Genomic DNA, 22,375 nt, shown 5'->3' on the forward strand with positions numbered 1-22,375 from the left:
AGACAAGACTGTCACCAAAAGAAATGCCCATGTAATGAGGCCTGCAAGAGACAGGAGGGCTATAAAGGGATCAGCTGTAATTCCAGTTGAAATGACAGTATTCTTTATACTTAAAGTGACCTGAACCTCAATTTTCACACTCTTAACATAGTCACACATTTCTCTTAATAATTTTTTTTTCTCATTGCTTAATAAATGCAGGCTTATTTCAGAGCTGATTCTACTGTGATGAATATGCTAGAGTTAGCTAAGAAGCTAACTCTAGTATATATAAAAGGGAGAATTTAAATCTGAAACGAGTACCTTTCAAAGTAAAGGAAATTGAAGGTGTAGCAAGTGCTTTGTGGCAGTAGCTCATCTTCAGGTCCAGGGGACTATGGATAAATGGGGGATACAAATGATCTGAGTGTCACATTCAGAGCAAGGTTTTATTGTAATTTGTGCCATTGAAGGTTACCTGTCTGTGAATCAGGCGTTTTCCCATTCACGTGAGAATCAAAATTGCACAGCGAGGTTGCTGCATTTTCATCTTTATTAGTTACCCAAGACAAATATAATTTGAAACTTAAAAACTCTGTTTCAGACAGTGCAGGACTTCTTATCTTGTCAGCCCTGAGAAGAGTGAAAGCACTTGCAATAAAACCTCTGGCAGCAAATCCAGATAATGGCATTATGAATGTTGGCATGAAAATTTTTGGACTCAGACAAATCCAGCAACTGCAACATCAGACGTCTGGCTTTAGATCAAATGGGGGGACTGACACAATCCACTCATTTTGTTAATGTCATAAAGTAAGTAGCTACTACCGCTGTTTCTATATTTACTTTGCAGAAACCACTATTAAAGAATTTTTACACTTGTTTGCAAGGAGAAATGAAACTCTTTTTTTTCCACCAGCCATTCTCACTATTTCTCATGTTCTCATTAAAAGGGATTTTCACGGAGAGAAGGATGTTGAAATGCTAGCATCCACCACCCTGAGCTGCACTGTTTTCCCTGTAGACAGATGAGCAAGGTCTGGTGTGGAAATGCCTTTAGCTGCTCTTTTGGTGTTTCTGTACACAAGCAAGGTATTCCTGCACGTCGTCCGGAGAACCGAGAATAAGAGGGACCCTTTGGTGAAGAGCCTCGGGTTTCACATCCAGCACGGCCTCGGTCCCTGTAGTGGCCATGCCACCTGCCTGCTCGACAATGAAGGCCATGGGGTTGCACTCATAGAGGAGTCGGAGCTAGAAGAAAAGAGGAAACGGGTGATTGCATTTGGGGAAGTAACACCAAACAACTTACTAGAACGTAACCTCACTTTTGTGATTTTTGGCAAATTTCATGTCGAGCATCTACCCGTTTTTCCTTCCTCTCCTCCTCCCGCCTCCCTTCACACCTTCTGTTCTGAGAAATAGCGCACTGACCCCACGTCCTCGCACCAGCACCCCAGTTTGCAAGCTGATGCATTGGTGTGCAGCATCCCTGAAACTGTATTTTGTCAAAAAGGTAGCTGCTGGGGCCGCAGTCATCAGTGATATGGTTAAGCCAGGAACAGTAACAATACTGGGGAACAAAAGCCAAAGTCTCTTCTTGTGTACAGGCTTTATTTGTTATCTCAAAGCTTGGGGTAATTGTGTTGTGTTTGGTCAGGATATTTTGGAGTTTGAAATCCAATGCTCCCAGTCTCGAATTTCAGGTTGCAATTGCAGCTCTTCAGAAATGTGAATAGGTACTTGTGGCCTGCATTCATGCAGACAGCAACTCTGTTTTAAAAAATAACTTCAGTAATTATTGAAAGCAAATTTTCACTTTGAGTATGAAGGCAGTTGGACCCTGATATCTGTTCACATCATTAAAAACATTAGCTTCTGTTATGCCTGTGCTCCAGTTGAATGCAAACTTATTTAGGACATATGCCAAAAGCTTCCAAGTTTGAAAGGGTGCAGAGGGTAACTGGTTGTTTTTTAACAGACATTATTTCTGTAGATTTAGCTGAATGTTTCACTTGCGTTTTATGAGGTGCTGATGTACAGCAATGGTAGTACAAATCATGGAGAGGCTTTTCATTTGTGCAAAAGCCAGAAAGTTTTCTGGGGGAACAGGAAGCATGACAGAACAACCATATACAGGGACAAGCAGATGGACCACACAGAGGGCTTTACTACCTGTCATTCCTCTGTCACCCTGTTTGTAATAAAACTGTGATATATCACAAACTTAAGCAGCACAGACTGCCTTCATTCTGGTCCTTGAAGCATGCGGAAATGCTATTTCTGGTAGAGGAGTCCATGTGACAGACAATGTGGAACCGACAGCTTTGCTGACTCTCCTTAGAGCATGGCCAACTTCTGAACAGCCACGAGCCAGAAAGCCATGGTGGTATCACTGGGAGCCACGTGCTGAGTTTCTTGTCACTTCACTGTGACTACGTGGCTTAAGGAAAGCATGGTTTTCCTGCCAGTAGCAATGAAATCTCACTTAGGACTGGAACCTCCTGCCTTTCAGTGGGCTTAACATTTCTGACGTAGCAGAGAACTGTTCATAAAAATATTACTTAGCATTTACAGTTTGAAGAGAGCATCTATAGGTTGGCTGGTTCTGCATTGCTTATTTCTGTGTAGTGAAGCAAAAAGATTGACTCATCATTTTACGTTCACTTTCTTTAATTTATGGGAAGCAATCTATAGGCTAGGGACTGCATGCATATTGTTTACATTTGCTCTGAAACTTCTGGATCAAATCCAGTCCCATTTGCTTCCTCTCAGTTCCTATCTAAGTGCACAGACTGTCTTTCAGGGGAATGATCAGGGTGCCAGCCACAAAGCATTATCTTTCCAAAAAGAAGTTTGTGTGAAATGATATCAATACAGCACTCCTATATGCTGCAGACAACGCAAGATGGGAACTGGGTTGTTGATCCTTTGCTTCAGAAATCCATTAACCACTCCATATGTTTTCCTGTAAACAGTAGAAAATCCCTGTTTCTGCTTTTGAATCAGTCTCAAAACACAGCATGGTCCTCTTTGCTCCAGACAGAATTTTTTGTGGGCTCCTCGAAAAAGCAGTGTATCCACTTAGCTCTTTTGAGAGGTTAAGTACATTATCTTCACTTGCACCTGGACTCTGAGAAGGAAGGAGAGGTTTTATTTGTAATGATGGTAGAGTTCTGCTTCTTTCATTTATCTCTCCTATGGCAGTGCAATGCACATCTAATAGCCAATATAAGCTAATGCATGTGGAAATCTTGATTGCTATAAAAATATTTGTACTTTGTACATTTGTTCTTTTCTCCTGTTTCTCATCTGTTGCTCTTGACAATGATTAAATATAGATTTCCAGACAAAGAGAGTTTAGCCTGAAGAGGGCAGTCAGCAAGTCCACTTCTGTCACACGCAGTAAATTCCTGCTGTCTCTTGTTCTGATACAGATGCCCACTATTTTCTGATACAGATACCCACCATTTAATTTTTTTTTTTTTTTTACTTTTTTTTGCTGGGATGATATATCAAATATTTAAACCAAATTTGTCTGTACAAACATATAGACAACACTTTTGGGGTATTCTGAACACAGTTCTTCTCCTGTTCTCCTTATTTCCTGCATCTCCTGGATCTGCTGTTCTTCAAATGATAAATACGTGCTCACCTGGATGAACCAATACTCCTCTCCTCCTAAAGAACTGTGCAAATCAGTATGTTCTGATACAACCACAGGAGATGGGGCAAGTAGATTTATGAGGGCAAACTCCTGCATATACCAGCCAAGGATATAAAAACATTTAAATAGGAGTTTTCAGGTATGGTATTGACCAGAAGAAGGTGTTGGAGTCAGCACAGCTTGACCAATCTGTAACACACTGAACCAGTTGCTTCCGAAGTATGATCTGCGGGTTACTGGTGGTCCACCAGTATAATCAGATCTCTTTTAAAACATTTTCATTTAGAAGTTTGATAACAAGAGTGCCTGATGTCCCAGGAGAAAAACTGAGGTTGACTGTCATCCATGGCCCAGCATGTTCAGGGAGTCGCTGTTTGGCATTGCGCTTCATTAAGTCGTACGGTATTTTGTACAGGTCTCCACATGGGAAAGCATAACCAGCTTCCCAGAACACCAGTCTCAGCATGCATAAAACTCCACTGACAGAGATCTTTAGCCCAGTTAGCAGAAGCCTGTGTTTTCAGGGCTGGTGACAATAAGCTCAGTGTTCATTAGAAATGGAAGGTAGGCAGACTCAGTTGTCCAAACACTGGACAAGACCCTGTCTGGGGTTTTGAGCATCCCACCTGGACTCCAGCTGCCAGTCCAAAGGGCACAGGTCTCCCTCAGTTCAGTGTTATATCTGCTAGCTGTGTGTAGGTGTCTCAAATGGCTTCTGTGGCATGAAAAAGTTTCTATTTAGATAAATATATCAAGACCTTGGTTTCAGTGAATTACATTTGATCGATTTGTAAAATAAAAACACATAAGATTTCTTGCCTTCAGAGGTATTGTAAATTGGACTGCTGACCATCATATCCATGAAAAATTTTCTCCAGGAATGGAAAATTATCTGTCTAGATATTTGAACTTTTCCTTTATATTTCCTGGAAAAACATAGGCATTAGGTCAACTAAGTTCACTATGGAAGAAGTCAAATGATTTACCTTTCCTTTAGGACTCTTCTGATTTGCTGGGTACATGAAGATCCCACCATACATCAATGTACGGTGAACATCAGCTACCATGGAGCCCACGTACCTGGCACCATATGGGGAACTGCCATCCTGAAAAACATAAGGTAAAGCTTTGTATCTACCAGACTGGGCAGCTGGTAACACAATAAATGTCATTTTGTTATCAACCAGGCATCAAAGTTGCTTAAATCCACTGCTGCTTATGGGACACTGTAAATGCCTAAACCAGCCTAAAATTTAGCTTTTTCTAAAACATAGTGACTATCTGTGAGATTCTAAAAGGAGCACTTTAAAGAGCTGCACATGCTAATTTGAGTGCACAACAGTATGGTGTCAGCCCCCAGTCTGTGAACGAGCAAGGGCTGAAAACAGTGAGCAAAAAAACCTCTTCCCGTGATCGGAGTAAGGCATGCAGCCAACTGCTGATCCTTTGCTGGCTCCTAAGTCATGGGGCAAGGGGAAAATGTCACTCTTTGGTACAAGTCCAGACAGTTCCCAGAGGACTGTGGCTGTTTTCCTTCTCGCTTACCTGCCAAGTTGTGAAACTGGTCAGAGCATTCATTTTGGAACTCAGTTTGGGAGATAAGAATCTCTTTGCGAATGTAGTTTTTCTCGCTCTCAGCTTAGAAATTAATGTTTTTGAAGGAGATGTCATTTTAGGGAGAGCAGTCAAGAAAACATTCACACCAGTCTCAGGGTTACTGATGATAAAAATGGTAAGGTGGAAAATACAGAAGATGAGCAAGGTGACTTGAAAAAGTAGAAGTAATATACACCAAATAAGCTCTAATAGGAGAAAAACATCGCATGAGGGACTTTTATGAAGAGGAAATACACAATAAAGCTGTAAACTGAAGGAAAGCTTTTTGAAAGCTAGTATGCCAAAAAGTCTTTTGGGTCTTTTGGCATCTTTCAGTCCCTCTTCAATGAAGCAAAGGAGGAATCCTGGCCTTTTCCAGAAAATTACCAAATGCTGGAGTTTCATGTACATTTAATACTCTATATATTTGTGTAGTGCAATGCTAAAACTTTGAAGAGGGCTTCTGCATGCTTTTTTCCATCTGGATCAGTTGTCTAATAACAGGTCTTGCTGCTCTCCACAGGCCTTGCCTTGTGCTGATACCAGTTTTGGAGAAATCCGTAGAGAGAACTTGTGCAGCAATGCCAGCTCAGTGAATGAGGGCATCACGAGTTAGGCCCCCAACAAAATCGTGAGATTAGTTGGGCAAAAAAACAAATATGCAGGCAGGAGGGGGAGAAAATAGATAAAGAAAAAAAATGGCCTACTATTTTGAAATCGCTTTTTCAAACTGTTCTATGCAACTATGAAGTTTTGATGTTTACTCTCTTTTGAAATGGGAACAGATTCTTGTGTAATTAAGCAACATGACACAATACAACACTATAGGAACTGGAGTCCCGAGAAAACCACTAAATATGAGGCTTGTGATATTTGTTACAGCTGGTAGTAAAATTGGAATAGGGAACTGTTCTGGCCTATGTAATCCTTGTTCAGCTGCACTTGTGCTATTTCCCAAGCTGCTTTCTTCTTGTACAGATTAGAAGAACTGTTGAAAATTCAGAGGAAAACAGTAAAAAGGCTTGATGGATAAGACATGGCCTGGAGCTTTTATTTTTCTTTGTCTTGTTTCTTCCTGGCTGTTGGTCATATTTTTTCCAGATACAGCTGAACAATACTTTCAAGTATTTGATTCCTTAATTCCCATAGCTTACCCTCAAATAATCACATATTTAGATGTCAAATGATAGCTCCTCCATCTCACAGCTGTTTGCACCTGTGACCTTGCAGCTGTAAAATCTGAGGTTAGAAAAAAACACCTTAAGGAGGGGCCAGAGGGAAGTTTGCAGTATTAGAAAAGATAATTTTCAGGGAAAAATATGATTATAATCTAAAATTACTTTTAAAAATACAGTAAAAGGAAGAGCTCTCTTTTATGGTTTCAGAAGGTGATGAAGTAAGTCTTGAGAAAAGTTTGTTGAACTTGAATATTGACAACAAGTAGGCCATGGCACAGGCTGCTAAGGATTGCATTTATGACCCTATCAAAAAAGACTGTGCTCCACAAGTGTAAAACTTGCCAAGCTCGAGCTGCCCAGCTGAGCCGCCTATGTACAAATTAAATGCATTTGGGATGTGCTGGGCTTCCTATTTGCGTGCAGGTCATTTATGCAGCTTATGTGCATTCAAGCAGTGTTACGTCAACTCAGTGAAAGGTTGTAGAGAATTTTAGTTTCTTTAGTTTTAGTCTCTTAAGAAATTCACCTGCTCAGCATAGTGCTGAGACTGTGCTGAGAAAAACACAGACCAGAAAGTGCTCCATTTGGGTACAGTGATCACTTGAACTGCAGATTGAAGTCAATTTTTTCATTTGCCTTAGCGTCCAGCTACTTGCACAGGAGGAATAAATAGTCCTTAGTTTGGTCCCTTTAGAAACTTCTTGTTTTTCCAGTATAGCCACTTGTATATTTTTCTTACAGATGAGAAAGTTAATAGGTGTTTCAAGCTTGCTGACATGTTGCCCAGGCTTTCTTCTCAAGCAAAATAACAGGGCATGAATGCTAGGGAAATTCATCCCCAGTTCTCTCTAATGCAAAACTGTGTTTGCCCAGTAAGCACTTCACACTGGTTCAGCTAATGCTAATGAAAGAGCTGGAGAACCTTGATGTTCCCTTGGTCAGTATCCATATTATTTGAGTAAACTTGTGGTTGCTCTTAGTTTTACTCTTTGTGCTGCTCTTCTTTGCTTAATCTAAAGGAATGAAAGTGGCTCATAACACATAGGTCCTGTGATTTTTTTTTAAATTATTATTAATTTTTTTTCTTCATGGTATGATGAAAGCCTCTTTCTCACCTCTTCTACTACTTTGTATGACAGCTATATTCCTCTACAGGAGAACAAGACCAGGTTTCTCTTGCATTACTATGACAACTAGGAGAGTAGGGGGAAAAAATCCCTTTCCTACAGACTACAACACCAACTCCCTGCATCCCATCTTCAGTATGTACAGTTACAGTGACAAAAGCACAGTGCTTTTCTTAGCTTTTTCATGTCACTCAGGCATAGCTAGGCTGGCAGGAGAAGGCTTCCTGCTGTGCATCCAGGTGCTATTCCTGTGGCATTGCTACAACAGGTCCTTAACCAGGGGGTCTCCACTGCATGGCTCTCAATCAACGTGCTGCCATGAGACTCTTTCTTGTGGCCATAGAAAACTAAGTTAAAATGAAGTGGAATAGCAAAGTATGATCATGCCCGAGGTACGTTTGTTTGTTCTACCATGGATGAACCAGTGCCAGCTGGAGATTAGGGCCCTGCACACATTACTGGAAGAAGTCGTCACTTTGAAAGGGGTTACAGGGAAGTTTGTGCAGGCACAGTTTTTGTGTCAGCAGTGCCTGTTACACAGACCATGCTGGAGAAGGCAGGTTGCATGACAGGTAGCCTTGCAAACAGCAGCTTGTTCTTCAAGCTGGTGAAGCAGCAGGAGGTTCTGCGTCGCTTAACAAAAAGTAGCTTTGCTTTGGACTCTCTTTACAGAAGAAATGGTTGCATCTAAACAAGTAGTCTCCTCTGCAATCCACATGGCAATGGTAAGAGGCTTATAGTTGATCTGCAAAACAGTGTCCTCTTTCTAGTGCTTTTAATTCAAGTTTGATGCCTTAGGTGAATGGCAGTCCACAAGAAGTTTTGAGGGTCAGTGTGACTCTGTAGTCCAAAATGTCTGATCCAGGACACTGTCATTAGATAGCAAGGAAAAATCTACACAAAAGGTTAATCTGTTATGTTTGGTGGTCAAGGACAGTGATACAGAACAAGGAATATGTTATGGGCATCATCATACTTTGTTTTTCTGCTCTATTTTTACTTTTCATCTTCCTGCAGCAATGCTAGAGAGCCATCTGAGCAGCATGTTGACCAAGAACTAGGGGACAGGGTGAATACAGGTAGGATCAAGGAAGAAAAAAAAGTATTGAGAAAGTAACAAATAACTGAAATTAGTGCCTCGTCTGGCCTGGCCCTGGCTAACCAGTGCATTAGTGTGTTGCTTGCTTTAAAGTGACAAAAACATCTTCTGCCAACTAGAATAGTCAGAGTAACAATGCTTTTCCCAAATGAAGCATAAGTTTGAGATTAAATAGTGTTTGTAAATGAGGTTCTTCCTGTGTGTCCTGACCTAAGGATTTAGTGAATCACATGACAGAGCTGTCCTTGCAGAGCCTGTGGTGATACATTGCTGTCTGTCTGGTCTTTCTCCTAAGAGTTTGAAATCTCTGTTTAACCTTTTCCTGTTGTTTATTTATTTAGTTTTTTTAAAACACCATATGGGTGGTTTGTAAAAACACAAGTAAATAAATCCAGTTTCAGTGCATAGTACTAAATATATAGCTCAGCATACTATGGACAGCACAAGAAGCCCAGAAGCTGTTTCCCAGTTGGGTTAGTTTTGGGGAGGCAGGAAAGCTGTGCAGGGGCTTCCACGTCTCTCTCAGTTTGGCTGAAAGCTCCTTTTGGAGTTTCAAAGTAGCTCACTGAAAATATATAAAATGCTGTGAGGTGACACGCTCTATAGAGATGATCTAGAGTAACATGCATGAGAGCCTTTGCCCAGACACCAGCACTGCAGCTCTAGTCAGTGCAGTAAGATCAGGTTTACAGCTCAGAAGGAATTTTTACCACAAATATGGCTTAAACTCTTATTCATTGCCTTTTCCTTGTATAGCACCCTGAAGTTTTCTCCTGGATGCATCAGCTTTTATATGTGCCCAATATAAGAAGTCTTAACAACTAATAGCTTAAAAATAATTCTATGGCTTTTTTTATTTTAGCAGGAAGAGGATTAAAACCAGCTTCCTGGCTAAATTCAGGCTTGAGGGGTTACATTTCACCTTGTTTTTCTGTGTCTTACTGGTCACACACAGTCACACTTTCCAGAGAGTTTCCAGGTTTCCATTGAAAGCTTGTGTTGTGTCCTTGTAGCACTGCCCAGAGGCAGTACAGAGATGCACGTCCCCATGGCGATGTTCATCAGACAGAAAATTTTCAGCTTTGTCCCCTTGCAGGGTGTGATATAATTTTCTTAGCAATAGGAATGGTGAAATTGTGCCTCCCACTCCCTTTTATTAACCTGTGGGTTGTTTTGTGCTCTGTAAGAGGCAAGTAGGCAGTACAAGGGTTATACTACATTTCTCAGATGTAAAAGTGTACAGGAAGAGAAAGGTTATTCTTCCCAGATCCCTGCAAACACCTTCGGGGCAGTAAATGGGACCTAGCCCCAAATGCGCAGCTGCACACATGACTGAGTTGCATATTCAAATGTGCACATTTTGCTGGCACAGTTTCAGAGGTTTGTTGAAAAGCCTCATTCTTCATGTACAGCAGCTCTTCCTCTGCATTATGATAGACTAGCTATGAATTTATTTGCCAAAGTCTAAGCTGTAAAACATCTCAGGGCACTGGAAACTAACGCATTAGCTATGGAGCCAAAATGAACTAGATGGTATCAAAGGGTTGTGGGGGCTGAATTCAGCAAGACAGTCACAAGGGCTCCCTTCGGTCCAGACTGCATGGAAGGAGCATTCACCAGTGCATGGTGAATTGGGTACAGACCAACTATTTCCTTACCTCAGGGAATTTCTTCTTTTGTAAATATTCTGTCATTGCAGGGTCAAAATACTTGGCATAACCTTCGTTGAGACTGTAGATCTTCCCTTTCTTCTTGATTTTGACATCTTTATCCACCAAAATAAATTCCCCAAGAGCCTACAGAAGAACGGCAGAGACCAGGTATGAGCAAGCAGCAGAGCATTTTGTTAACTTTCCATAGCAGTTGCCACGCTAGAGATTGCAGAAACGCTAGCACAGCTTGGTCTGCTCAGCGCTAGTCTTGTATATAACTTCACAGTATTTCAAACAGATCAAAAACCGCAGAATCAGTATTAAGTTCAGGAAAGCTTGCCATGGTGGTAGTATAAACAAAAAGCAGTTCAACTGTAATTGTTAGCATATTGAATGTGGATCAGTCAACCTCAAAAGCTGATAGATTATGTTTTCTATACTCTTCGTGTCCACAAATCATGAGGTTATAAATTAATACATTATACTGCCTTGTGATTTTTGAAATCTTGCCTATGTCTTAAAGTGACTAAAGTGGCCAGCTGCCCCCAGAAGTTGCCATCCAGAGTTTGAACAGAACTTCCACCTTTGAGAGGACAATCCCTTTACTGAGCTTACTGATAAAGTGAAGGTGGAGTTTCGAAAACAATCCATCCTTTGAATAAATAGAATTTCTATATTATTGCCTAAATCTAATGCTGGTCTCTCATAGGAGCAGTCTCCTCCCATTCACTCAATAACTCTTGTGGGGTTACTGGGTTGGGTGTTGAGGGACAACGTATGTCTGATTGTATGGGCACAATTCTGCTTTTGCAAATTGAGTATGTAGGTTAAAGCACATAGCCATAAAACTAAATTGCACTCACGAAATCGGACACGTCCATGCATGAACTGTATCAACCAATGGGCCTCGCCCCAGTCTGCACACTGAACAAGTTGAGGTTCTTTTACAAACAGAAAAAGCAAAACCAAAAAAGCAGGAGTCCTTTAAGCAGAAGAAAAGACGCTGTTCAGACTAAATTTTTCTTAAGCGTTTCCACGTGCAAACCAACAGTCTGGTTTGAATTAACGGGGTGTCAAATGCTGTTTAACTTACTCTTGTTCACTGAATAGAAAACAAAAACAAAAACCAGAAGTATTGCAACCAACATGCACATATATTATTGAGTACTAGGTAAGATGCAGGTGGGCTGCTACAAGAGGTGGGTGAGAGGAAAACGGCACAGATCGTCTCAAATTCAGAGACAAGGAGCAACAAAAAAGAGTAGACCCAGGTAGGTAAATTCTAACAGGTAATAGCAATGTTATTAACACCGTGATTGTACCGGATCGAGCATGAAGCAGTCCACTCCTTGCCCAGTGGAGAGGGCAACCAGGGTAGCACTGCCATACAGGGCATATCCTGCAGCAACAATATTGCGTCCGCACTGCAAAGCATCTTTTTCAGAGGGCTCCTCGTTTGTTTCCTGAGGAAAGACTGCATTTCAGTAATAGATATTTGGAGCAGATTTCCTTCTTATGTCAGCCTAGGTCTTTGAAACCATCAAAATAGAGGTGGTTCCCGCTAGTTCAGGACAGGTTTGGTACAAGCATATGCGCGCTGGGACAGGACAGTGGGAGTTTATTTTATACGAGTCATGCGGTCAATTCGATACATGCAACAAAGCTGATACCTTAGCATTATCGCTTAGCATATTGATTCAAGACAATCAGAAATCTGAGACAGAAAACAAGTATTAACTTTTCTGTAAATTTAAACATGAGCTATCTTACGGATACCCTTTACAGGGATGACTGTGGGGGGGAACGTAGTAATCAGCATTTCATGCCTTACAGACAGATTGCTTCCAGTGAGAGTAAAAGGGTAGATGAGGCAGCATGATGGAATGAAAACTGCGTAGGTCTCTGCTGGTGGCTGAGGTGTGATAAATGTGTGCACATATATGATATATGTTTCTGGGTATATAATGTGTGTGTGCATAGCTATGCATATATAAGTTCATACATAACTTCTGCATATCATTTTACTTAAGTTTTTTAATTTGGTATCAATTTCCAACACTCATTCCCATTTGATACTCTAGTTACCACTGAACAAGACTAGCCTAAGCAGACCTTACATATTAATATAAAAATATTTCCAGCCAGCTCTCAAATGTGCCTCAGCCACAAGAGGCGTTGACTGGTGGGATGAGAAAGAAGAGCCTAGAGTACTTGGGAATACGGACTCCAGCCTGCACTTCCTGAGCAAGTTGTTTAAACTCTTTTTTTTTTTTTTTCCCCCTTCCTTAAGTCAACTACAAAATGGGTAGTGAATGATTGATATTAATGTCTAATAATTAATCTAAAAAAAATTGTCAGTTATGGTGGATTTTCTGCACGTTTTCTGATGCAGGTTTATTCGGAATTAAAATGAGAAGCCCTTCAGTCTCTGTCTCAATGCACTGGTTTAGCATTTAAGTATTTCAAGCTCAGATAATTTCTCAGTGATGCATGGACTTAATTAGATTGAGTAGCAGCTGGGTAGAAATCTCAGGTCTATCCCAAAGTATCTGGTTTAAAACAAAACCAAAATCACTAGAGAGTGTTTTATGTAGGAAATCAAATATTTGATTAAGATTGAGTAAATTCTTTTAAAAATCAAGAATACTTTCCATGGAATTTTTCCACAGGAAGATAAAAACCCTGAAACAAATCAACAAATTCCTTGCTGTGCCCCGGGGACACGGAGGTCCCAGGGCACCCATCAGGGCCCCGGCAAGGTGAAAGGCCAGGGGTATTGGGATCAGGTTCATCATTGTATGCCAGCTCCTAGAGAAAAGCAGAGGCATGGGACACCAAAACTACATCTTTCATGACATGTGTGGGCAGTAGTTCCACATCAAAATGTTTTCACCTTCAGCTGAAAGATTATGATTGAAAGCATTTGTTGCTTTAGGTTTTAGAGGGTTTTTTTTCTCCTGTATTTTGCTCAAAGCTTCCTCCCACCCTCATTATTTTGCCAAATTTTTCTGTGGAGGAAATCCATTTCTTTCAGCCTGCCATGGAGACTGAAATACAGCAAGTGCAAATACGCCTGGTATGTAGTCCCCTCTATGCCAAGCTGCTTATTCAGAAAGGTTGTAGTGCACGTAATGAAGGCAGCCTATTTAAAGCACCCATTTGTATATACCAGAAGTTTGAATATTGACTATCAGTTCTCTGCTAAACAATCTTTTTCAAAACCAGCTATTATACCTTGCATAGTATCTTTTCTTTTAAAAATGCATCCCCATGGCATATGCATCTCAACATCAAAATCAACATTGTCTATAGTAGACTCTTATTTGCAATATTAAATGCAGAATTAAGCATACATTTACACCACTAATTGCAAACATATTTCAAATTTTCTAGCTTTTTGTATGTTTTTCTGATTAAAAAAATGCTGCTTTAATTTTGTATAATTACAACAGAGGGGTTTGTTTTATAGGACATAGTGTTTATATACAGTATATGTAGCTAGAGCTTACATCCGATGTTGTTCTAAAACACATTTTTCTGAGATAAGCTTTTCAGCTCTACCATTTGAATGCTTTTTCTCTCTTTGTTTATATGGCTGAGAAATCATAGGCTTATCAACTATTCTGAGAAAACAAAGGAACTTCTCCCTTGGAAGAGGGACATTTGGCCAGAATTCACTTGGTTTTCAGTCCTTAGCTGCAACTGTGTTTCCAAGATCCACCTTCCAAATGGAAGGTAAAAAGTTCAGCCTCAAACAAATTTTTGCAGAGCTTGTTGGAGTGTAAAAAAGCTAAAGATCAGCTGATATTTCATTGTTAGCACTGCAGTAGTTATGTCCTGCCAAGTGCTGTGTAATACAAAATGAACCAGAGCATTAAGCTGGACAGTAGACTCAGATAGCTGCTGAATATTTTCACTTCTTTCTGGTGTACAGATGGAATTTCCTTTCTGTTGCATGTTGGCTGGGAGAAGGAGGTAGTGAAATCTCTTTATGCAAATCTTTGAAATAGTCTTTGAAATATAAGGACTGTGCAGATTGAAGGTTTAAGCTCTGACAAAGTCACTTCAGCACTTTGTGGCTGGGAAGCAGGTGAAATAAGGTCCATGGAGTCTGGTACCCTCAGGTAATACCTGAGTTTTAAAATTTTTGCATGTATGATTTGCCTACATCACATGTGGGACTTCTTAGCACTGGGAGTAGCTCTGGAAGGTCTTGGTTTCCAAGTCTCCATTCATATCTTGTGTTTCATTTTCTGATTCTTTATACTTCCTCTGTTGGACAACATGATATTCCTTATGGCAATGATGGGAGGGGAAGCAGAAAATACATCTGGGGATCTGGGCAAAGTTAAAAATAAAGAAATAAAGCAAAGCAGCAGACATAGCACTTAGATGGAGCGTGAATTGTGCATTGTAGATTCAGCTCAGCAGGGTGAAGAATGGGGAAGAATCCAGGCAAAAAAATACTTATCCCCACAGGCCTGACACTCCTCCAATTGAGAGCATCCCACCAGGCAGCGACTGTCAAGGTGCTGAGGACCCACCTCGCACCAACATCAGCAGATCTCCTTCTTAGCCCCACTGTACGGACCCACAGGCTTTGTAACAATCCTGCCCATTCTTCAGGAGGAAAAAGGCAGGTGGAAAATGAAATAAACCTAAGATGGCATTTATCTCCTGGTGGTTCTCCTAAGAAACTGATATAGGGGTCTTCTGGCAGGAGGTGATGATACCCGAGGCTGTGGTGGTGGTCCTGGCTGAGATCAGGAACAGCAATAGAGAACTATATTAAGTTTTGAAATGTATTGACAGAGTCTGGCCTTCATAGAAAAGTGCTGACTTTTTTCTTCCTAAAACAAAGTCAATATTTCAGTTCTAGAATGTGTGCCTTTGGGAATGAAGTTAAGGCACTGGCATCGTGAGAAAATCAGCCAGGCAAACATCCAAGAATTGGAAGGTACCAAATATCAGACAGGTGTTGAGAATGATCCTTTGGAAGTAGACTTGTTCTAGCTTTTCCAAAACAATGTTCTTGCCATTTAAATGGCTTGAAATACATTTATATTTTCCTTCTTAAAGCATTTTCATCCACTAGGATAAATATGTCACTTTTATTCCTTTCACACTACCCTACAGCAGCAATTATTAAAGGTCCTATTATTATTTATTTATTTTAAGGGCTTGAAGTTAGAAGTTAATGGTTTTGCTGTGAAATATCTTGTGTGAGAGGAAGGCATATTAACATATACTTTGGAATTAGCATTTTAATGAATGGAATTAGCATTTTAATGAAAAGAATTATCCAGGTGAAAGTCTGTGAATGCAACATTGCTTCTGTCTTTAAAGGGGAAATTGATAAGTTATTCTTGTAATTAAAAAATTGTGCTTCACCCTAGTGGCACTGTTTTCGTTTGGGTATGAAGGATTTGTACTAAGCAATGTAAATACCTCTTTATGTAGAACTGAAGTATATCCACCCACATGAAAAACAACAACTTAGAAACAGTGTTTACAATGAATATATTAACATATATTAGAACAGCAATTATGGAAAATTTAGAAAATGAATGGAAAACTTCAGTGTTTGGAAACAACATGAATTATTTGGGAAATGTTATTATTCTGAAGCAAAATCCTAGCGAAGACTAGGAAATCCATAGCCTTTGCATGAATTAACAAGTGAGTTAAAGATTATAGAGAAGTCTAATCTGTATTTCAGTGTGCAAAGTTACATGAATCACACTGACCACTTGCCTCTGGAGTTAAATGGAGGAAACTAAACACAACACTTCTCCTTCCAGACAAAAAGCTGCTGTTCAATATGCAACACACTTACTGTCTTTAGGCAATAGCTGTGTTGTCTGCTATACTTATTTTAAATGTAGGAAGGTGGGTAGTCTTTCAGGCTACATTTTTAGGGGTAAAGGGGTGAGGGCCCCATTTCTGGCTATGCGGGCATGTGGCACAGCCTGCAGCTCTGCTCTCTTCTCTGCAGAAACCAAGGCAGAAGATCTGCTCTTCCCATGAGCCATACCAAGGCAGTGTCTTGCAGAGAGCTGGCCTGCCTGGGTGATCCTGTGACAGGGGCTCATGCTAAAAATTAATATTGCGGGCAGTCACTGGGTTTGTGCCATCACCCTGCTCAGCTTGAGCCATGACTCCACCTGGTTTACTAATAGACTTGTTCTCATTGGTGATGATTGGAATATCACCTACCTTAAATGTAAAAAAATCATGATTGGCTCGGAAGTGATGAGTTAAAAGATGAGAGAGTCACAGAATCACAGAATGGCTGAGGTTGGAAGGGACCTCTGGAGATCATCTAGTCCAACCCCCCTGCTCAAGCAGGGTCACCTAGAGCACGTTGCACAGGATCGCGTCCAGGCGGGTTTTGAATATCTCCAGAGAAGGAGACTCCACCACCTCTCTGGGCAACCTGTTCCAGTGCTCTGTCACCCTCACAGTGAAGAAGTTTTTCCTCATGTTTAGATGGAACTTTCTGTGTTTCAGTTTGTGCCCGTTGCCTCGTGTCCTGTCGCTGGGCACCACTGAAAAGAGTCTGGCTCCATCCTCTCGACACCCTCCCTTCAGATACTTGTACACATTGATAAGGTCTCCTCTCAGCCTTCTCTTCTCCAGGCTAAACAGGCCCAGCTCTCTCAGCCTTTCCTCATAAGAGAGATGCTCCAGTCCCCTAATCATCTTTGTAGCCCTGAGAGGACCTTGAAAAGATATCCTCATGCTTTGAGAAGCAGCGTTTGAGTTTGCAAGCCTTTATTTGCAGTCACGAGGGCTATAAAAGTTACTACAAAAAAAACCCCAAAAAACAGAGGGTCTCCCACAGTCATATGACTGTAAACACAGGCTTTGGGAAAAACACCAACTGCTGGAAGATTAGCAGTCATATCACAAGATTTGGCATGACTCTTAACTATTAACAATTGTTAATTGGCCACAGAGCAGCGATGCCAGCAGGGCTCTGGCGGCTGTGACCACTTCTCCCCATCCTTAGGTGGCCTCCACCGTTGCCATGTGCATAAATGTGCATGGGTAGGCCACTGCTCTGGTAGCTGTAATGTGGTCTGGGCAGTGAGCTTCAGCCTCAGYCCTCCTCAGTATCAAGGAAGACAAATAATGTAATTGGTAGCGTGGTGGAAACCAGAGCTCTAGGTCACCCAACAGGTTTGGCTCCATGCCACAACATCCCTCAGCTCTTCTGTAGTGAGTAAAACGTGTCTGAAGCAGCTAACCAGCTGCCCAAAGGTGAGAGGGGGTTATTGAAGTGCCTGTGTGTCTCAAGGAAGGAAGTGCCAGCAATTTCCTGGGGCTGTGTCCCCTTCCTAGGAATTCAGGAAGCTCTTTAGCACAAGTGAATCACAAGTGCTGTCTCGTCTGCGCTTTCTAAAGCTCCGTTGAGCCCAAAGGTGCTTAATGTTAAGGGCCTAGGAATGAAACTAGGCAAGCTAATATACCCAGGACATTTTGTTTTCACTGAGTGAATCGTGCTGTGTGCACTTTGTTCATCCTCTTACCTTTTTGTAGATAGCAAATATTGTTCCTATCGGTGCCAAGCAATCTATATTGGAGGAGCCATCGAGGGGATCAAAGCATACCACGTATTTCCCCTAAAACAGAAGTAGCAAGGGAAGCATTAAATGATATGTTGACTTGCAGTATTATTTCCCTTTACTTGGTAAACTCCATGTTTTTAGGCCTGCGCTCAGCTTTCCGAGTGCACTTGGAGCTCCTCCAGGAAGGCTGCTCTTTTGGCCCAGCTGGCCCAGCAGCGTGCTGCCCTTTTTCCTACTGGGCCAGCCACCGAAATAGGAAAGGACCTGTTCCCACTCAGACGGTACGAAATCACGTGACAGAGAGGAACAGTCCTCTGCTTCCAAGCAACACGAGAAACAGCTCAAAAGCAAAAGGAGTCATTCTGAAGGGAGAGGCTTGCTTTAGTAAATGGGTTTTCTTACTTTTTATTCTGAACCAAAGGATTTGCCTATAATGTGAGATAGGAGGGTGAGAAGGAAGAGAGAAATGGTCTCGGGGAAAGGTAGGGTAGACCAGTGTAAGTATTGTCTCAGTGCAATAGGATCCCCTCCTGGGGAAGACCCACCAAAGCAGTCACACATTTCCTCTGGACATACAATTTAAAGCCCAGTTCTGCCAGACCATCATCTTGTTTTATCCTGCCTAAATAATAACATAATCCAAAACAGCTACACTAATGGTCAGGGAATGTAATAGTACGCTTAAACCTGGGATCTGAGTTGTGTTTACAAGCTCCAAAATTATTATTCCCTCACTCCTTCAAGAAAGTTTAAAAATAATTTTCCCCCCAATAGCTCCTTTAGCGATTGAGCTCATGCCTCCACCGCAGTTAATCACCAAAGCAATGAAATAATCATGCAGATTTGCTGAATGCCCTTAGGAAGAGTTGGTTTTGGGGCCAGGCCCAGGTTTCATGCTTGAAACGAGAGTGCCACCTGCTGCTGCCTGAGCCGAAAACCCCCTGAAGACAGAGGCTGCACAGACCCGCTTGTCTTTGGGGGTGATGATGGCCTCCTTGTTCTCCTCCGTGACCAGGATGCAGGTGCTGTAGGAAGACTGGAGCATATTGATCACCAGGGAGTTGGATAACACATCCAGCTTCTTCACTTCGTCACCAGTCACGTTCATGGTGCCAGCGATGCCAAACCTAGAGAAAAGCACAAATATTAAGAAACCCAAAGCACTGAGGAGATCCATTAGAGGTTTTTAGGGAAAAAAAAAAAGTCAGGATGGTTCCTTCCTGCATCTTTCCACACCTCTAACCTTTGGATTCAAACTGTTAAGGTTCATTAGGAGGTGGTAGTCACTGTTAGAAAATAAAAGTGGGCATGAGAAGGAACAAAAGTGGTGGCATCATTTCTAGGCTCTACCATGGTCCTTTGGGTCCAGCTGGGATCTCCCCCCGGAAGCGAGTGCCTGCCTTCCCTGGCAGCCCTGCGTGCGCCTGCTGCTGGCTCCTGGGAGAGGATGTCCAGCCAGCAGCACCTTTGAGGAAGGAGAAAGAGTAGTTGGCTGAGGTAGTTAGTTTTCTGCCACTGGAACAGCTCATATAGCTGTTCAGTGCTTTGTGATAGCCCTTTAATCCATGTCCTGTAGGTCCCCAGCTGCCTGAAAATCAGGAGCTTGAAAGACACTCTGAAAAGTTCCCCGTTCTAAACTGTATCTCAGAATCAAAGTCTTCTTGTTTTATGCCATGACACTGGACTGTGTTGGGCTGATGCTTCCATTTTATAACCATAGTTTTAATAATATAGTAATATACGTATATGTATAGTAATATATATTTCTGATATTTTGCAGTTCCAGAACTTCAGTTTTGACCTAACGTGTGTGGTTCAGGCCTTTTGGAAGTGTAAGGAATCAAACAGGGAATAGATACTTGGCATAATTCATTATGGGGGAAAAAAAAAAAAAGGAGAGGGCAACTAATTAATATCTATAGTGTTGGTTGGGGAGGAAGGGGTAAGATCTTTTTTTTCACTCAAAGCTTCCTGAGCTTTTCAGAAGTACGTGGTGTTTTGTGTACTTTAATTTTGGCATGCCAAGTTTGAGACATATGAAAGGAACTGGATTTTCAGGGAGCACTGAGCACCCATTCTCCAGGCACTGTGTTTCCAGGCAGGTTCCCAAATTAAATGTATAGCTTTGAAAAAGCTCTCCTTTACTTTTGAATGGCAAATTTATTAAAAATGCATGTTGATATTGTAAATATTGAGAAGTCACCTCACATTCTCTGATTTGGAGGGACTAGCAAGTTTAGAGCTCTCTAGCTTCTTTTTTTTTCTCAAAAGATAAGATTCTAGCTCTTGTTTGTGGGGAGATAGAGGCACACATGCAGACCAATGGAAGCCACTCACCAGTGTTGAAAGTCTGCCACAGGGTTTTCCAAAAGATCGTGGCTAGCTACAGTAATTTGAATGGTGCAAGTTACTCATTTGTGTATTTGAGCAGTTTGGATATTTCTTGGTTATCACCCAAAACTTTTATTTGTAAAAAAAGAGACCTTTCTTCCACTGAACCTGTAGCCATGTGTCTTGTAGGCCAGGTGGCCATCCCACTATTATCAAATGCAGTAGTATTCCCCACTCATTAAATAATTCAGATTTTGTATATTGGAAGGTCGAAATGAAATGAAAACAACTTTTCCTCTGGAAGACAAAACTGTGCAGCTTCACCTTATAGCACTATGGAGAGGAAATAAAATTTAACAGGGCATAGGAGCTTGAGGGTGCTGCCTCTGGCTCTACCACTTTGTTTTGTTTTGTTTTGTTTTGTTTAACATGAGCAAGTCTCACGTTCTCACTCCACATCATGCTCCACACCTGTAAAATGGGGGTGATAGCGCTGATTTAATTTGATCATTGAGGTCTTTGACCAAATATTCAACAGAAGTGCAAAAAAAACCCAGGCGCCATACATTTTGGTGTTTTCATAGCTAAAAAAGGGAATGAATTGTCTTCTGTACACAGATATAGTCCCCATCTCCTTATATGTGTGTGTGTGTACAGATATGTGTTTTTATATATATATACAAATGCATATACACAAACATATATTTCAATACATAAACCAAAAAATGTATATCTTAAATATACAGTTTTATTAGTGATGTCTAGTCCTCTGAGCTGCTCCTGATAGATCACCATTAAAAAATTTGCATTGATGTCTTATCCAACTGGCTGCGTGAAGTTGAGCCAACTGGCTCAACTCATTCCAGGTTTTGCTAGGCCAATTCTTTGACTGCATTTTCTAAAATGCTAGATGTCAAATTACTGTGTTTGCTTTTCATATAGGGCCTTTTAAGTCTTCCCTTCTGTAGCCCTGACAGTACTCAGGGTAGGAGGGGGAGAATGTACTCAGGAAAGCATATGGCATTTCTCATGAGGCTGTTGCTTTACACCATTACTCATACTGTCATCAGGGATCTGGACTTCCAAGATAAGGCGAGCCCTGGTTTGCACAGCTCTGGCACCATGCTTGCATGTTAGAAGAAAATATGACAATGTGATACTCTGTAAATTCACAAAAGATTTAGAAATATACCAATATCAGCGTTTACAATGGATAATGAGGTGAATAGCAGTGCATTGAAGTTCTGACTCAGCTTTGAAGATTAAACTATTACACAACAGCAATTAGTCTAAATGGCCACCTTGGGCCCAATATTAAAATGCTCCAGAAAAGGAGATCTCCCATTTCCCACTCTTGATAACTCTGCCTTCATGCCTACAGTCACTTGGCTTAAAAAAGACACTTGCGATGTATTTTTGAATTCCTGCCCTTTTCTCTGTGCCAGCAATGTTCCCCTATCTGCTCGTCCTCCTCCTTCTCCTCCTCCTCCTCCTCCTCCTCCTCCCCATATTTCTAAGTAGGACTCACATGTGGGCAAGGCCTGCCTTCCTGACTGCGGAGGAAATGGCCTTTATGGCCGTCAGCATGGAGTTGAGCAGCTGCGTCAGCTCCCCCGTAGCTCCTTTCATTCGGCGCCCCTTTTCCATAACAAATCGCGTGAGCGTCAGCATATCCGTTTCGAAGGGGGTTTTGTCGGACATTTTCTCTGGGTACCCAAGTTCTCCTCTTCTCACCCACACAGGTTGCTTCCTTGCCGCACTGTGCTCCCAAATAGCTCTTTTATTTTAAGGAGAAGCTGTTGGCTCTGTTGCTGGTCTGAGTTTATTAAAAAGTCCCTGAGACCATGTGATTGAGTGCCCAGAATAGCTGCGCCTGGCCCTGCTCCCCTGGGATGCCACAAAGCCACCCGAGATGGCTAATACCACCTCTCAGCCACCCTCCACAGGTGCCAAAGCTAGTGATGTGCGCACCTAATTGTATATTGGAATTGTGCTTTGAGACAGTTTCTGCCACCAGCGCTGTGGCTCTGGCTGGCGAAGCTCCTGCCCTCAGTCCCCTCAGTCTCTTGTGGATCCTTCCCCTTCTGGCCTCCTCCTTGGGTGCTGAGCGTAGGGATCTCCAAGGCACGTGGCACCTCTCAGGGGAATCGATAGAAGCAGCAGGGTGGCTGGTTGGGC

The 22,375-nt window shown here is 41.7% G+C and overlaps 1 protein-coding gene and 1 long non-coding RNA gene across 2 annotated transcripts; one reads left to right on the forward strand and one right to left on the reverse strand.

Moving 5' to 3' along the window:
* Positions 1 to 243: 243 nt before the first annotated feature.
* Positions 244 to 22,281, reverse strand: LOC112976830 (fructose-1,6-bisphosphatase isozyme 2). Its single transcript, XM_026088512.1, has 7 exons — positions 21,726 to 22,281; positions 18,831 to 18,993; positions 17,828 to 17,920; positions 11,618 to 11,758; positions 10,302 to 10,439; positions 4,630 to 4,749; positions 244 to 1,230 (listed from the first exon to the last, which is right to left on the reverse strand). Exons 1-7 carry the CDS (start codon positions 21,896 to 21,898, stop codon positions 1,036 to 1,038), a joined length of 1,023 nt encoding a protein of 340 aa, XP_025944297.1. The 5' UTR covers positions 21,899 to 22,281; the 3' UTR covers positions 244 to 1,035.
* Positions 4,675 to 11,905, forward strand: LOC112976831. The gene is made up of 3 exons (XR_003257168.1): positions 4,675 to 4,763; positions 10,343 to 10,463; positions 11,467 to 11,905. It is a non-coding gene; the product is annotated as an uncharacterized LOC112976831 (long non-coding RNA).
* Positions 22,282 to 22,375: the final 94 nt, after the last annotated feature.

The sequence above is a fragment of the Apteryx rowi genome, unplaced genomic scaffold (assembly GCF_003343035.1).
Source record: "Apteryx rowi isolate R43461 unplaced genomic scaffold, aptRow1 scaffold_77, whole genome shotgun sequence".
Taxonomy (NCBI): Eukaryota; Metazoa; Chordata; class Aves; order Apterygiformes; family Apterygidae; genus Apteryx; species Apteryx rowi.

Excerpts from the sequence above, each read along its gene's own strand:
- LOC112976830 (XM_026088512.1), bottom strand. The coding sequence starts at position 21,898 with ATGTCCGACAAAACCCCCTTCGAAACGGATATGCTGACGCTCACGCGA. Across the intron at positions 11,759-17,827 it reads TATTTGCTATCTACAAAAAG|GAAACAAACGAGGAGCCCTC; the intron begins GTAAGAGGATGA and ends GTCTTTCCTCAG. Across the intron at positions 1,231-4,629 it reads AGAAGAGTCCTAAAGGAAAG|CTCCGACTCCTCTATGAGTG; the intron begins GTAAATCATTTG and ends CTTTTCTTCTAG.